This window comes from Azolla caroliniana, unplaced genomic scaffold (assembly GCF_043228905.1).
Source record: "Azolla caroliniana isolate FFs.n. ecotype wild unplaced genomic scaffold, voAzoCaro1.0.p SCAF_10, whole genome shotgun sequence".
Classification (NCBI taxonomy): domain Eukaryota; kingdom Viridiplantae; phylum Streptophyta; class Polypodiopsida; order Salviniales; family Salviniaceae; genus Azolla; species Azolla caroliniana.
In genome coordinates, this window is record NW_028230445.1 from 15,060,140 (window position 1) to 15,076,254 (window position 16,115).

Below are 16,115 nucleotides of genomic sequence, written 5' to 3' on the forward strand. Positions count from 1 at the left end.
GCAATTGGGCAACCTGCTTAAAATGGTCACCCAACCGCTTTAAAAATAAACGGTTGGGCGACCTGCATCTTTTATTGAGTTGGTTGGGTGACCAACTCAATATAAGCCCTAAAGCAGTTGGGCAACCTGCTTAAACTGGTCACCCAACGGTTGGGCTACCTCTGACAAGGTTGGGCGACCTCTGCACAACTTTATTTTTCACGCCTTCTTCATTATCGAAATTCGACGATGCAGATTGCACGCGCCTTCTCTGAGCAACCTGCACCGTCTGTGGCCACGATTCCCTCACCAGCCCTCTTTATGATTTGTGTCATAATAGACACGTCGGAGCGTATGTATGTATGTATGTGTGTGTGCGTGTGTGTGTGTATGTATGTATGTATGTATGTATGTATGTATGTATGTATGTATGTATGTATGTATGCACGAATCTCTGGAGTCAGTATGTATGTATTTGCTCTGTCTCCTTCTCAAGAAGAGTCTGTCACTCCCGCAGAGACACAGCGAGAGACAGAGACAGAGACAGACAGAGAGACAGAGGGAGAGGATGAGAGATGGAGATCTCAAGCTCTCTCAGAGATTTCTGCCCTCTGCATGCCTCCCAGATGCAGTACCTTCTCAATCGTCTTCCGATTAAGGTTCTATATATAAAAAAACCTTCCTTCTTTTGTTTTCGTCCCCCGTCATCTTCATATTCATCGTCATTGTCGTCATATTCATCCTCCTTTCTTCCTCTCACCTTTTCTGGTTTATTTGCGCATAAATAGGTTGCCGATGTCAAGAAAGGATTTCCTGGTGCAAATTATGCAGATCGCTTCTCCCTCTTTGTTCCTTTCTGTCTTGATCACATCAAATGTACGCGTGTTATTTCCTCCTGCGTGATAAATAAATGAATGAAATTGTGGTCTATTTCCTGTAGTTTTGTTAGATTTTGCGATTTTTTTCGCTCTCGTTTACTTTTAATTATCAAATTATATATGCATCCCCCCTCCATGTGCAGAGTAAATTAAGTATATTTCATGTAGTTTTCTTTGGTCTTCTGTTCCTCAACCGCGTTTAAAATTTTTCTAATTTGAACTTTATTTTGTTTGAATATTCTTGGTCGTTGAAAACGTTTTATGCTCTCGTCATCTAATAAATGTATGAATAGAATATGTGGTCTATTTTATGAAATGTTGTTATTTTAGATTGTTTCCTTCTCTGATATATTTGTAATCCATTTCAAGGATCAGTAAATGATGGAAATGTTGTGTATTCCATTAAATGCAGCTATGTTTTTTTAGAGAATTTTTTCTTTTCTTTTATTTTGGCTGTATTGATTGTATATAGTTTATATACGAATCTTCCATTGCTAAATGTGAACAGGACTTCTGTCTATTTTATGAAGCTATAATAGGCTTTCATTCGCTAAATTAACTATTTGAATGATTCTATGTTTCTTCATTGGCTAAATCAATGGATGTGAACCGTGGTCTCTTTCATGTAGTTCTGTTAGATTTTGCTCTTATTTTTATTTGTTTGAAGGTTTGCTTTTTTCTTGCTCCATTTGAACCAGGGGATATTATCTTCAACGGTGAGTATCCTAGGCATGCTCCTGATGTTATATTTCCAGTGGAAGATGAGAAATTTCTGGCAGCTTTGGTTGGAGATAATAGCCAAGCGTGTTCAAATGTGGCATGGAACATCTTGAGAGATTGGAATGTGAAAGATGAAAGCAAGCTTTTCCAATTAGTATCTGAAATAAGGTAAAATGCTTATTCTCCTGAAAAACATATTATGAACTAACATTTGATAATACAATGGTGGATGTTAATAAAATGCAGATTTTAATATAACCTGAATTTTACAAGCCTTGATAAGAATCCAGGCAGGGGGATAAAAATTTACGATTCTAAAACTTGTGGACTTAACTGAAATTTGCAAGTTCACATAAGACTCTAGGTTAAGAGGGAAAAAGAAATAGTAAGATGATAATGGATGATGGCAGATGTTTGAATATAAGCTTAAGTTTATGAGTTTGGAAATGGTTGTGAGGCAAGATGCTGAAAGTTTGAATATAAGCTGAAGCTTGTGAGTTTGGAAATGGTTCTAGGGTAAGACAGGAGCATTGTCATAGAAAGATGATAGTGCGTCATTATATATATATAGATAGATAGATAGTTAGATAGTTAGATAGATTCATGCAAGTCTATTTGCATGTATGTATGAACAATCTATAGATAGGTATATGAACATGTAGATATGCCAAAATTTTACACCTTGATATGAATATATATGTGATAAGGATGTGAGAGTGAAAAAATTAAATTTGAGTCGTTGAAACTTTGACACGCCTTGGCAAAATTAAGGAAAGTTTAGCAAAAATGGTTTTGTAATGTGTCAGAGTTGAAGTCTTATGGATATATATATATCATTATTTTAGGGGTACCTTTTCATGGATGCTGATATGTATTAACCGATAGAGTTATTGAAGCTTTTTTGTTCATGTAATTTATATGGATGTTGAAAATTGATATGTGAACCTTCACTTACACTTGGGAATGTGATAGAATATAGTCAAATTTATGAGAGGTTGGTTTCTTTGACACTGATAGATTAACTGTGGTTTGAATTGATGTACTCGATTCTAGTTGTACAAGAAGCTGACCTATGTATCTTTACATTTGCCCGCCATTCTTTTGTTTTCTTATGGGTTTGATTTAAGATTTTCTAATTTATATGGTTTAGTGTCACAAAATTTTTATGCTATTGTTGATATCTCAACTTTTGTCAATAGGTCATTGTACTTGCAATATCAACGCAAACTCGTTGAACAAGTTGATGATGAAAGAGTGCGGTTTGAAGTTGGAACAATAAGCGATTTTGAGGTTTGTTGCTTGTTCCATTGCATTATCATAATGGTAAAGCAGATATTTTCTGTTAATTACTGATCTAATCTCTTCTGCAGGGTCTGGAGATGTGTTTGGTCAACATAGCTGACAAGGTTAATCATGTGGATGGTAGCTCTTCCATGTTTTATATGTAATAAGTTTCTTGATTATTTGCGGCTTATTCCTTTTTGTAAATCTTGTTGTCGCCTGGTACAATATCTCAGACACAGGAGGTCGTATTTGCTGTTTCTGTCCTTAGAACAGATTGTGACCTTGAGACATCTAAGCATCAAGCTGTGATTAAGCTAAAAGTGAGGGATTTCTTCGCATAATAGAATATAAAGACTCTAGTAGTTGAAGTAAAGCATGCACTGACTCTAATCAATGGGATTGCAGGTTATCTTTCCTGTGAGGAAAGGGCATTCATGGAACCCCACAACCCCATCATTGAAGCTGTTTGCTCCTGGTTTGACAAAAGAATTGTTTGACGTTGATGATGTTAAGTTACCTGTCTGGCCAGAAAGAATGTGGGTTTCACTCTTATGCAATCAAATGTACTATTGCATTGTAGGTGAAAACATTCAGCATCTTAGAGGTGATGACAATCATTGTGATAACCTTGACTAAGATGAAGCAAGAAACTAGAAAAGTAAGAAACCAAGAAACAAAATGGCCTATGAGACAATGTGTAAGAGTACATCAGAGAATTTTATCTCATCTCAGGGAACCAACAAATCCAAATAAATATAAATATAGATCAATTAGAACTGCTTGATATTACCTGGATGAAAGGGTAGCCTTGAGAAAAATGTAGATACTCCCAGAAACCAAAATGGCCTATGAGACAATGTGTAAAAGTACATCAGAGAATTTTATCTCATCTCAGGGAACCAACAAATCCAAATGAATATAAATATAGATAAATTAGAACTGCTTGATATTACCTGGATGAAAGGGTAGCCTTGAGAAAAATGTAGATACTTCCATTAGCTAAGCATATAACATTATGAGCGTAGAGAGTTTTTGATTTTGTGAATGTAAACTGAGTCCCACTCAAAAAAGTATTCCTGATATTCTAACTGCCTGATATTACATGGATACTAGGGTAGCCTTAAAAAAAATGTAGAGCATACACCATTGTGAACTTAGAGAGGTTTTGATTTTGTGAAGGTAAACTGAGTCCTCTCATAAAGTATCCCGGGTATGGTGCAGGTGTATAGCTGAGTATATACCAACATTGCAGGAAACTCTAAAAAAACAGGTGAATTTCTGTGTTTTTTGAAAAGCAATGGAAATAGAGAGTAGTAAACAATGCAACAGATGGGGCATATGATTGCATAACAATTTCATTTAAAGAAATTTTTTCTATCTGGTAATAAGCATTAAAAGACAGTGATTATTATGACAGATGAACGAGGCCTTCGCGTCCATCACTTTGCGGAAAAATTTCATAGAACGTTTAGCCATCTTTTTCGGATGGCCTCTCGAGGCAGATATTGTAAGTGTGACCTTTTCTGCTTCAAATAATTAGATTGACATATTTGTGCTCTGCATGAAATGAAGCTCTTCTTTGCTGTAATTCTGAAGGATTTTTGTATAGATAATATAGAGCTATGTTTTTTAAAAATAAACAAGATAGTACTTTTTTGGATGAACAAAGCAGCTTCAATTTCATTCCTTAGTCCATTAGTGTGTCTATGATGAAAGGATAGGCGCCACATATTGACAAAGATCAATGCCCTTGAACCTCTCACTTGTTTAAAAGCAGTGGAGCCTCAAACATTTTCTGTTCACTCAACAACCTGAATAAGTGAACAAAAGTGCTAAGCCACTCTATTCCTTTCACAAATCATCAGAAGCTAAAGATTTCATCATTTCATAGATGTTATTGGGGGTTCAGGACTGATACTACTCTTGCTACACAACCGTGCATGTGTTTGTTTGCTTTATAGTTGGTGTGCAGTTGTCGAGGTCAGACAACATAAACCCAAAACCATATATACAAATGAACCATCTCAAGAACTGCTGTATCTTGATAATATGTGATTGAGCCTTGATTCTATTGTCTATAACAGCTGTGTACTTCTTATGCTTAGGTTTATTTGAAAACTGTTTACAGAATTTCAAATGAACTTCCAAGTCTTTCCTTGAAGAAATGCATACACATAAATGGTTTTGAACCATGAACAAGTGTGTATGTTCTCCATAATCCATCGGTCATAATGATGGCTGATCTAGTACAATAATGAAGTATTATAAATGGTTAACTGAGATGCCTAGGAAACTTATTCAGGCTGTTGAATTTGGTAACTTCATAGTGTGACGAATGTTTATTATATGACATTATTGTAACTATTTTATTTGGTAGAATTCTCTGCCTGATTATTAATCTTAGTGATCTTGTCTGCAGGCTTTTGGGAGGAAAGTCTCTATATTGACATCTTCAGGCATTTTTATTTTCTTGGTATCATCTTTGAACTGAGACACGTTATATGCATCAGAGGATCAATTTTCTGTATTTTATAAGACATCTTTCAGTTAGATGTCTTTAAACCGAAAAGAGAACAGTTTTTTATCCATCTACTTGCAGCTAAAACAGATGATACTGCTAGTTATCTTATCGATGATACTGGTAGTCATCTTATAGATGATACAGCTGCATTGAGCAGAATAGCAGAATCTAACATTTTTTAGCTTGATCCTATCATTCGAATTTTAAAATTTATCCAAATCAAATCATTTTATAATTTCATAGTTACTGTGTTTTGTAGGTTCATTTCACACTCTTAACTCAATTTCCTAAACAGCAGCCATCTATAGTACTTCAGAGCTGTCTTGTAAGTCCTGAATAGTCTTTACGAATATATCTTGATATATATATTGTACACATTCAAATTTGAAACAATTATTTTTCTCGACAATTATGTTTTATATTCTTCTCTCTTTTTCAGCACTTTGACAACCTTGGAAAACCAATAATGCGCTCATACAGTGATTACCCATGGAGTCCTCGATGGGATACATCTGAGATGGTGCAGCGTGTTTGGTACATAATCTTATCTTTCATTATGGTGCAGCTACACTGAACACAAATTCTGCAGTGTTGCTTATTTATTTGGAGAAATTTTCATTTATTTTCAACATACTTAACAATAAATATTGGTTTATTGCTACAGCGAGTTTATTGTTGAGGAGAGTGGGAACTTCAAGAAATATTGTACTGACACATTGCAACGACTTCGGTAGGAAGAGCATGTGAATGTTTTTTGCTGTATATTTTCAACCCAGCCTTCCTCAGTTGTGAATCGGGAACCCTCTGAGTGAGACAACCATAATCTATCTAAAGCTCGTGTGATGTATTTTTTAAATTTATTAAGAGAGTAACTTCTGAAGTCTGCAGAGTTAATTATGGCAGATTTGATATAATAATTTTGGCATTTAAGATCAATATGGATGTAATATATCGCTATTGTAACATGTAAAAAGTTGTTGGACAAAAATCCAAAATTTTGAAGAATATGGACCGATTTTTGACCTGTATCAATATTACTTACCTGTTTGAACTGAATGGTTTTATGTCCTGACACCGTCTTAGTTTTTCTTGTGGTATTAGATGTTTTACACCTACCTATTGTCTTCTTTATATTAGTGTTTTTTATGTACAATTGGACTGGAGAGAGGGCACAGAGGTAAGTAGGTCACATGATTGTAAACTTGAAAAGGTGAGAAGCCAAATGAAATAGAGAAGACTGAATGGCTGCAATAGATTGGGGACAATAAAAGGATCAGAATCATCAGATGTCCTTTGTGCCTGTCTATTTTTCTCTTATTTGTAGTGGGGCATGCTGACGTTTTCTGTGGTATTGGTCTTCTGCAATGTATGGAAACAAAACCTTGATTGAGTTTTAATAAGTTTGATAGTATATTCTTGAAGAATTTGGTGAACCGTTCTCCAATTAGCTCCTGGAATCATATCATTTACAGAACCAAATTCAGGGAAGAAACCATTTCCTGTATATTTAGTGTTTCATCTATACAAAGGAAAATGCCTCCTTTGTCTATCATGGCACACCATGCAATGGTCATAAGTATATCGTGCCTTCTGTGTAAATGTATCCACATGATGTGAACCACATGTAGAGGTTATTCAAAGTAATAAATGATGCTGAGTAGTTGCCAGTTGGATGCAATGATTTTATAGAAACGTTTCATCATAAGTATGTAAAAGAATGGCTCCTCATAATGTGAACCATGAATATGAGATTATTCAAAGTAATGGATAATGCCTACACGTACTAAAAGTATACTGTGCCCTTTGTGTACTTGGTTTTGATGATTTTGTACGAAAGTATGTTGTATATTTTGCATATTTGGTTTTGATGATTTTATACAAACCACCGTCATAAATGGGTGAAAGATTGGTCCACTGTTCACAATTCCAAAGCCCCATAAGGTATCTCATCTTGATTGTTACGATTGTGCTGTAGGAGTTGCAATTCAAACTTCCAATGCTTCTCAATGACTTGCATGTATCAAGTTTGTGGAGAAAGGTCACGATTTTTCACTCATCTAATTACTAGAGGAATTCACAACACTTCTCAATGATTTTTCTAAATGCACATATCTAGTTGGCATATCTAGTTGATGGACAAAGGTCATGATTTTTATCCCATCAAATCAGTTGAGTACTTCATCTCCGAAACAATCCCAATGGCAAATTCCTAGCCTCTTGTCTAGTCTATACAAATTTAGGTGGGAGAATATTATGTAAATTGAATTTCTAGACCAGAGGCTTTCAGTGCAATGCAGTTCCTATGTGTAATGTTTAAAGATTTAAAGGCCATATATAGATATCTGAGACTCATACACAAACTACTATTCTTCTTAGTTAACTTTTATCAAACCAATGATGGTATTTTTAAAGGGATTTTACAAAACTCAGTGAGAGGTACGCATGCATATACGGTTAACCATGACAGCAGTTGTCAAACTCAATTGATGATAAATTTATCTGTTTATTACAAGATGAAAACAAACAGCCATCTCAAGATAGAGCCTTCCCACATTCAATAACAAAATCATATGCTCATAGATTTCTTTCTTCTAATAAAGGGGAGAGGTTGAACCGTTATTAGCATCAGTAAGGCACTTTCAACCACCCTTCAAATTCTATATGGAGAACTAGAGCTCTTTAGAAGTCCCCTACTTCTGAAGGACAAGCTCAGCTATGAAACATTTACCACGATCTGAATAATCAAGGGTTCTAATTAAAATTTACAAAAGTATCTACAGTTGAGATCGCAAAGTTGTGACATCTTTGTAGATAACACTTTGAGCAAATGAACGTCCAAAAAAGCAAGGGATTTTTGGCAGTACATTTAATACATTAGTGTCCTAGAATATAACATCCATGGTGGCCATGCACTATCCCATCGATGTTATATCTATGACATGGCAGACCCACTATCAGCTGTCTGTGATTCGTTAATGCTTTTTGGGGTTTACCAAGGGCAACAGTTGTTGGATTCCATAGAAATTTCTATATATGTATATATCCTCGGATTGCTTCTGTACAAAAGTCCAACAAACCATTCAATCACGCACTTGTAGTTTTATGTGGTTTTGGCCCGATGATTGTAGAATACGAAAGCACTCAGAAACATCAGCATCACAAGTGAGTATGACCCACTCTTCATCATCATCTAGATACTTCAGCTGAAACCCATCTATCTTCAGTTTGAATCTTTTACCAATTTCTTCTCTTATATCGTTGTACCCGATGTCCAACTTTACACGGAATCGCGCAATATCATCTTTGTATGTTGCCTTGATGGTTGCATACGTATCTTCCAAATCTCGTCTCTCATTCCGGGAGCTATTGTCTCCGCTTAATGAGCCTGACCCAGACTCGCTTCCTTGCATTCTTGATGATTCTAAATCAGGAGAAGATCCAGCTATTTCTTGAGAGCTTTGGCTAGCTTCTTCACCTTCAGATGTCGGGGTGTGCATCCTCATGATACCTGGAATATCCAAGTTTATTGTTCCAGAATTATAGTTCATAAATGCATTCTCTCTCTCAAATGACCCGAGTGCTCCTCGTAAGTTTTTCAACATCATAAAAGAATCGAAATTCCCATGGCTCTGGGACTCATAACTATTGTCATCACCTGCACTCACATTATTAAAATTCACCTTCCCTTTCTCATCATAAACAGAAACAACTCGTGACGGGAGATCAGCCATCAACGACATCCGACTGGAAATATTTGGATAAATGTGATTCTCCCTTACTTCAAATGTTTTTCCTCTTGAAGGATGTTCATTATTCCCATTGACCTTAAATAATTGTCCTCTTAGAGGATGTCCGTTATTCCCATTTACTTCAAATAATATTGTTGAAGGTTGCTCATTATTCACATGAACCCCAAATGTTTTTCTTCTTGAAGGAAGTTCATCTACTTGCATTTCGCTCAGCTCTCTGACCTGGTCACTAGCTTCCTTCCCTGCGCTACTACACCCAACCGCTTCCATATCAAGTGAAGTTCTCCCTAAAGGAGAACATGAATCATCTCTTGCCACTGAAGCCATTGGCATGTTCTCAGAAAACTTGCATCCAGTCGTTTCTCTCTCTAAAATCACAGGTCCTATACTTGTAGAGAAAGAGGAATCACCCAAACTATGGTCCTTCGTAGAATCTAAAGAGGGAGGTTTTCCATTATTAGCCTCCCATGAGAGGGCCCACCCACCCAGTTCAATTGCTGAGCTGTTGTCACTGCTTGTTTGTACACGCTTTACAGCTGCTGCTAGAGCTGACAGATTATTTATTTTCAAGGTACCATCTGCACCCTCTACTGAGTCAATCACACATTGCAGCTTCTTGAGTGAGCGGTTGACCTTGTTGATCTTCCTCGATGGCCACCTTGAGATCCCATGTTGCCGGCATATTCTCTTCAGTGTTGTTGGACACACTGTGTCATATACATTTTACGGCATTTATAACAATTTATAACATACATCCACACCCCACACACATAAAGATCCTAAAGGGAATAAGCACAACTCAATAATACTTATTTAAGGTGGCAAAAAGGAGTAGCCAAACACTAGAACAAAAACATTGAGGACATCTATAATGCACATGCAAACGTATACAGAAGAAATCACATACAAGTATCTATGAGCAAATCTAACTTCCTTGAGGAACTAAAAGGGTGACAAATCCTTGAAACAATAAAGAAGAGGAAAACCGAGAGTAACCAAACATTAGAACAAAAAATCAGGGATATTCATAAGACAGACACAGAGAAATCAAATACAATAAGTTGTGATCGAATCTAATACTCGAGGAAATAAAAGGTTGGCAAATCCTTGGAACAAAAGAAGAGGACAGTGGAAACCTATGTTCCATATAACACTTTCATGTCAAGAAGAGTGGAATGAATCATTTTATCAACCACTTCTACCCTTTAATCTGTATATCATTGGGTCTTGACTTGGTTTATAAGGCTTTACTTTATATTTCAGAAAACCACAACTTTCAAGAATAAGTTGTGCTATTGTCTATGACATGGATATTCAAACCATAACTGCTGAAGCATAGATACAATTTCGTCAATCTAGAGCAGAAAACATCCCAGCTAAAGTAAAGAGTCATTAATTTCAAGTTGCATACACTTGACGAAGCACATTAGACAAAAGTATCATTAATGATGTAAAAGAAAGAAGAGATTGCATACCACCGAGGCTTTTAGCAGCATCCTTTAAACTACCAGCAAAGTATTGTTGCAGAACACTGAGGCTAACAGATTTTTCCGTCATCCCCCGGCGCCTGCTTTCAGACTGCCCTTTAGTGCTGGTTCTATCTTCATGCAATTCTTTTACTGACTTCTGGGACGAATAGTTCTCATCTGTATGAGACTGAGGTGGTCTTGATTTATCTACGATGACAGAACTACTTGACCTCATATCACAATGAGGAATAACTTGTTCACTAATTCGTGACGAATGCAAGTTTTCTCGCTGCCCATTTATTCGCTCATTGAGTTGAGAGGATGACAAGGCATCTTGTTGCCTATTAATTCGCTCACCAAGTTGGGAAGAAATATTATTCTCTCTTTGGACATGCACTTGATCATTAGGGATAGACACTTCAGTAGACACGGAACTTGAATCACAACCTGAACCATACGGCTTCAGTAATGGGAGATCATCACTGCTACCTGACAGATTTGCATGTAAGTCTATGCCTTTCAAGTTAGTCTTTTCCTCTTGCAATTCTTCAATGGTGATTGTGCGCAAACTTCTGCAAATGCATTGCATAGTTACAGAAATTGCATTCAGCAATAACTGTTGCTCTTCGGGATCCAAGCATGATTGTGGTAAGAAGAACTCCAACACATAGTCATTCTTACCCGTATGCACACTTCTAAGCCGAATAGCAACAGCTGCGTGGAGATTGAACATCCGAGCATGATGACAAAGTGGATATTCTTCTTTGCTACAGCCTTTGACATCAGAACAAAAGACAGGTTCATTGGAAACCAATGCTTTACCAGGAACGCCTTGTCCAGTGTCCAGAAAGTACTCTGAGCATGCTTCTCTGAACTTAGCAATCCTGGAATCGGTGAGGTAATGGGGACCATCCCCAGTAAAAAGACCTACTCTGGTGGTATCACAGCTAGCTGGACCAGAAAAATGGCACTCTCCCGTTTGATCAAGAACATTAGAAAACCGGCAAGGAATCCATGTCTGAGCCAGTGGAAGTTTATGGACCCCACCAACTGCCATCAAGATCTCGAAGATTTCTTTGAGAACCAGTTGTCTAGAGGTTTCTGACACCTGATGCAAACAAGACTTAGTAGGATAAGCTATGATCAAGATTTAGTATCAGCAGCTATTGGCTAAAGAATTACAATCCAGCGTTAACTGGAAAATCCATGAGCAAGAGTCACTTGGAGAATCTATAGGCAGAATTAGTTGGAAACCTTATAAGCAGGAGATATTTGGGGAACGAATGAAACAGTCAAGATACAATACCTGAAGTGGAAGGTGAGACGGCTTCTCCACGCTCCCAAGGTTGACCTTCTGTAAGAATCAAAGAAAAACCATGATTAAGAAAGTGTTTATCTTCTTTGCAAGAATATCATTTCAAAAATTTAGAAATATCAGTTGAAGTTACGCTAATCAAACATTTTTCACATTACATTAAGGGCTTCACAAACGCTTTCAATCTCATTCTTGTACTCCAACTGTTCTTTCGACATAACTAGCTCAAGAACCGCGACACAACGACCCGAACCCTTCTCTACGACAGGCAAAGCCAATGATCCCCGAATACCAAAGTGTACTGCATCTTCGACTCGGAGATACTCACTCTTACTGTAAAATTGCACATTTGGTGTCCATTCCGGAAGCTTCTTTAGAAAGACTCGACCCGGAAGCCCAGGTAATGCCACTGGATCATCTTGCTCAACCGAGAACTTATAATTATTAGAGATCTCCCTATATTTAGAAAGGGAATCATTGTTGGGCTTGTGCAATAAACTTAGCTGTCTATAAGTGCTTAAGAAAACCCTGTCTTCATGCTTCTGAGGTACCCATACTTGTACGAGAATACCATTGCCAGATAAATGTAAGTAGTTTGTAAGTGCAAGTTTAATCCGATCAGTAAAAGGTAGATTACCCAATGCCGAATCATTCCAAGTCGTAATGTGTTTTTCCTGTAGTTGATAACTTGAATATGGAAATTTCAATTTAGACTTCTTCGCTTCAATTACATCTGTAACACACAATCGAGACTCGCGGTCTATTGCTTCTGATACGGTATCTTCCATCGCTCCTTCTTGTGGGAGATGCCTATGGTTTATCACTTGAGAAGAAGGAGAAACATTCGTTGGCCCGGAGATGGACATAGGAATGCGGTGCAATGAATGCAAAGAAATGTCAGAAATTTGTTCCTTAACGTTGTAATTTGGATTGGAATCTATTGAAGGTTGGATAATTGGAGAGGAAAATCCAGGGCTTAGAGAGTATGGATTAATACCTCTCGGGGAGTCGAGGAAAGGTGGAGGACTAGAGGAAAAGAGAGGAAAAGAAAGGAAAGTATCAGAGGAATAAGGAGAAAAAGCAGTGGGTGAAAAACCCATTATATAATTACATTCCGATGTAGCCTCTGAAAGAATAGCATCTAGATCCATAAGCTCGTCGAGAACAGTGTCCTCTCCGGGTTTAGAATTAGGGTTAGGATAAGGATAAGAGTAAGGGTAAGAGTTGGGGTTATGGTTGGGGTTCATTATATCGCTTGATTAGCCTCCTGTATGCGAACTGAGCTATGTTCTAAGGTTAGGGTTAGGGATTATTTTGGTTCTGATATATGTTCTGTTCTAGGTTTGGGTTAAGATTAGGATTTACTCTATCTATTGAACTGTCTTCCTCTATTTGTCACAAGTCCTGTTCTATGTTTGGTTGGGAGTTATTCTATTTATTGAGTTTTCTTCTAGATATGATGCTAGTTCTGTTCTATGGTTAGGCTTTTCTCTAGTTGTGACGCAAGATTTGTTTTAGGGTTCGGGTTTGGTTTAGGATTAGAGTTATGGTTTATTCCATCTATTGACTTGCCTTTTAGAGGCGATGCAAGATCTATTCTGAGGTTTGAGTTAGGGTGAGGATTTATTCTTTCTGTTGACTTTCCTTTCCAAATCTGATGCAATCTCTGCTCTAAGGTTAGATTTAGGGTTTATTGTATCTGTTGACTTGCCGTTCTATATGTTATGCAAGCTCTGTTCATCGGTTTGAGTTCATTGTATCTATTTACTTCCCTTTCTGTTTGCCATGCAAGATCTATTCAATGGTTAGGGTTCATTCCATCTATTGGCTTCCCTCTCTAGTTCTGAGTTAATCTTTTGCAAAAGAGATATCAAATGTGATGCAACCTGCAACCTCTGTTCTAGGATTAGGGTTTTCTCTATCTCTTGATTTACCTTACCTTTTCTGCTGTGCAAGAAGTTGTTCACGGTCGGATTAGGGTTTATCATATATATCGAATTGCCTTCTTTTGCTGTGATGCGATACCTGTTCTCGGGTTAGGGTTGACTCTTACCTATTGATTGATTGATTGATTGATTGATTGATTAGCCATCTTAGATGTGATGCAAGTCCTGTGCTAGGTTTGTAAATGGCTTTTCTTTCCGATGTGATGAAAGACTCTGTTTTCCTGAGTGGGCTCTTTTCAAATTTGCAGCAGAAAAAGACCAGGGCTAGCTGCAGCCATGGCCATATGGAGAAGAAGATCTTACCTCTAGATTGCTGATTTGGGTAGGGAGGGGGTGGGGTTTTTTTTTTTTTTTTTTGTTCTTTTTTCCTTTTCTTTGATCCTCTTTTAGCTGCTGCTTCTTCTTAATCTACCAAAGCATTAGAGCCATGGCTGTTCTTTCATCAAACCATCATTGCTCTGTTTTCTTCCTCAATGCTCTGTTCCTTTCCTTTCCTTTCCTTCTTTGCATAGGGTTAGGGTTGGATCAATGGTGGAAAAAGAGAGAGAGAGAGATTCTGAAAGAACAGAAAAGAGGATGGATGAATGATTGATTGGCCTTTTATGAATTAAAATTTTTCATCCTATCATTCTCCATTTACTGCTCAAAAAAGCTTATATATATAACTTTTTGGGGGAAGAAAAAAGAAGAAGAAGCTTATATATAAACCTTCTTCTCTCTTTATAGAAACAAAAAAAACAAAAAAAACAAAATTGGGGAGAAAAGGGGGAAAGAAATAAATACACAAAGATTTAACTAATCACCAAAGTTGCCAAATCACACACATGTCTCTCTCTCTCTCTCTCTCTTCATGCTGATGTAGAAAGTGCAAACAGAGAGACACAGAGACAGAGAGAAAGAGAGAAAGAGAAAGAGACTTAACAAAAGAGAGACATAGAGACCAATCTACAAAGAAGACCACTTCTTCTTTCTCTTCCACCACTCTTTTTACACACACGCACCCTCCCCACTTTCTCTCTATAACAAAAAAACCCTTCTCTCGATCGAATGACCTCATCATCGATGTCACTTCCTTGTTTCGTCTCTCGCATCTCTTCTTACAAGAGGCTCTCTTCTCATTGAGAAACTCAGACTAAGACTGAGAGAGAGAGAGAGAGAGCGACAAGAGAGCCCAATTGTTGGCCAGTAGTAAACCCATGCGCCCCAACCCCACATATCATTTCACTAGAACATGAAAGTCCGGGATGTGACAATGGTAAGGGGGGTGACAATCGTGGGGCATGGGGGCATGGGGGAGGAGAAGGAGAAGAAGGAGATGTGTGTTTGTGTGTGTGTATGTGTGACAATTGTGGGCCCGACAATCGTGGGGCATGGGGGAGGAGGAGAAGGAGATGTGTGTGTATGTGTGTGTGTGACAATTGTGGGGCCGACAATCGTGGGGCATGGGGGAGGAGGAGAAGGAGATGTGTGTGTATGTGTGTGTGTGACAATTGTGGGGCCGACAATTGTGGGGCATGGGGGAGGAGAAGGAGAAGAATGAGATGTGTGTGTGTGTGTGTGTGATCTGTAGGAATCGCCTCTCCAATGACTTGATAGATAATCGATGCCTCCACACATTGAAGTTGAGCTGCGGGTTGCTTGCCCCCCTCCCCCCCCCCTTTGTTGAGACAATTTCCTCGTCGAACACTACAGTTTTTCTCTAAATGTGTTGCTTATTCGACTTTTCGAAGCCACCTCTCCCACTTGATCTTTGCTCATGTCCCCCTCCCCCGACAAAAGGGATGCGTCGATGTGCGACAACACACCTCTCAAAGTTAATGACCCCTCGTGTTAAGAGATCCTGAGTACTTTCATGGAGAGAATGGAAGGAAATAGGTGATGCGTCACAACCATATGTAAGTAAGTAAAGTTTGGGATCATTCAATCATCAAATTTTTTTGGGCCCCTCTCGAATAACTCAAATGTACGTATGTGTTTGGATTTTCTGTGTTGTTAGATCTCTTCCGCATCTGAATACAACCACACATTGAAGAGAAAAAAGAAAGAAAATTCGTAAATTTGTTTGTGCACGATGTATTTATATGGCCGAACTTTAGATCTTGGAAACTTTGTTTTTTTGCTCTTTACTTTTTTTAGGCTTTAAACAAATCATGTTAATTACTTGCATATGCCTATAAGATTGTTTTTTATGACCTCTTTCCAAAACTCAACCGTTGTTCATGCACTTCATAATACCACCACTTTATCCACAAAG

At 37.7% G+C, this 16,115-nt stretch overlaps 2 protein-coding genes across 2 annotated transcripts; one reads left to right on the top strand and one right to left on the bottom strand.

The window, feature by feature from the left end:
• Window positions 1–467: 467 nt before the first annotated feature.
• On the top strand, window positions 468–6,406 carry LOC147859148 (BRCA1-A complex subunit BRE-like protein). The gene is made up of 13 exons (XM_087325548.1): window positions 468–638; window positions 768–855; window positions 1,556–1,745; window positions 2,777–2,867; window positions 2,948–2,983; window positions 3,095–3,181; window positions 3,267–3,397; window positions 4,083–4,131; window positions 4,279–4,368; window positions 5,281–5,334; window positions 5,642–5,707; window positions 5,822–5,916; window positions 6,047–6,406. The coding sequence occupies exons 1-13, from the start codon at window positions 555–557 to the stop codon at window positions 6,114–6,116; spliced, it is 1,131 nt and encodes a 376-aa protein (XP_087181674.1). The 5' UTR covers window positions 468–554; the 3' UTR covers window positions 6,117–6,406.
• Window positions 6,407–7,852: 1,446 nt separating this feature from the next.
• On the bottom strand, window positions 7,853–14,374 carry LOC147859149 (protein NLP7-like). The gene is made up of 4 exons (XM_087325549.1): window positions 12,074–14,374; window positions 11,907–11,954; window positions 10,607–11,708; window positions 7,853–9,838 (listed from the first exon to the last, which is right to left on the bottom strand). Exons 1-4 carry the CDS (start codon window positions 13,160–13,162, stop codon window positions 8,463–8,465), a joined length of 3,615 nt encoding a protein of 1,204 aa, XP_087181675.1. The 5' UTR covers window positions 13,163–14,374; the 3' UTR covers window positions 7,853–8,462.
• Between the last annotated feature and the right edge of the window lie 1,741 nt (window positions 14,375–16,115).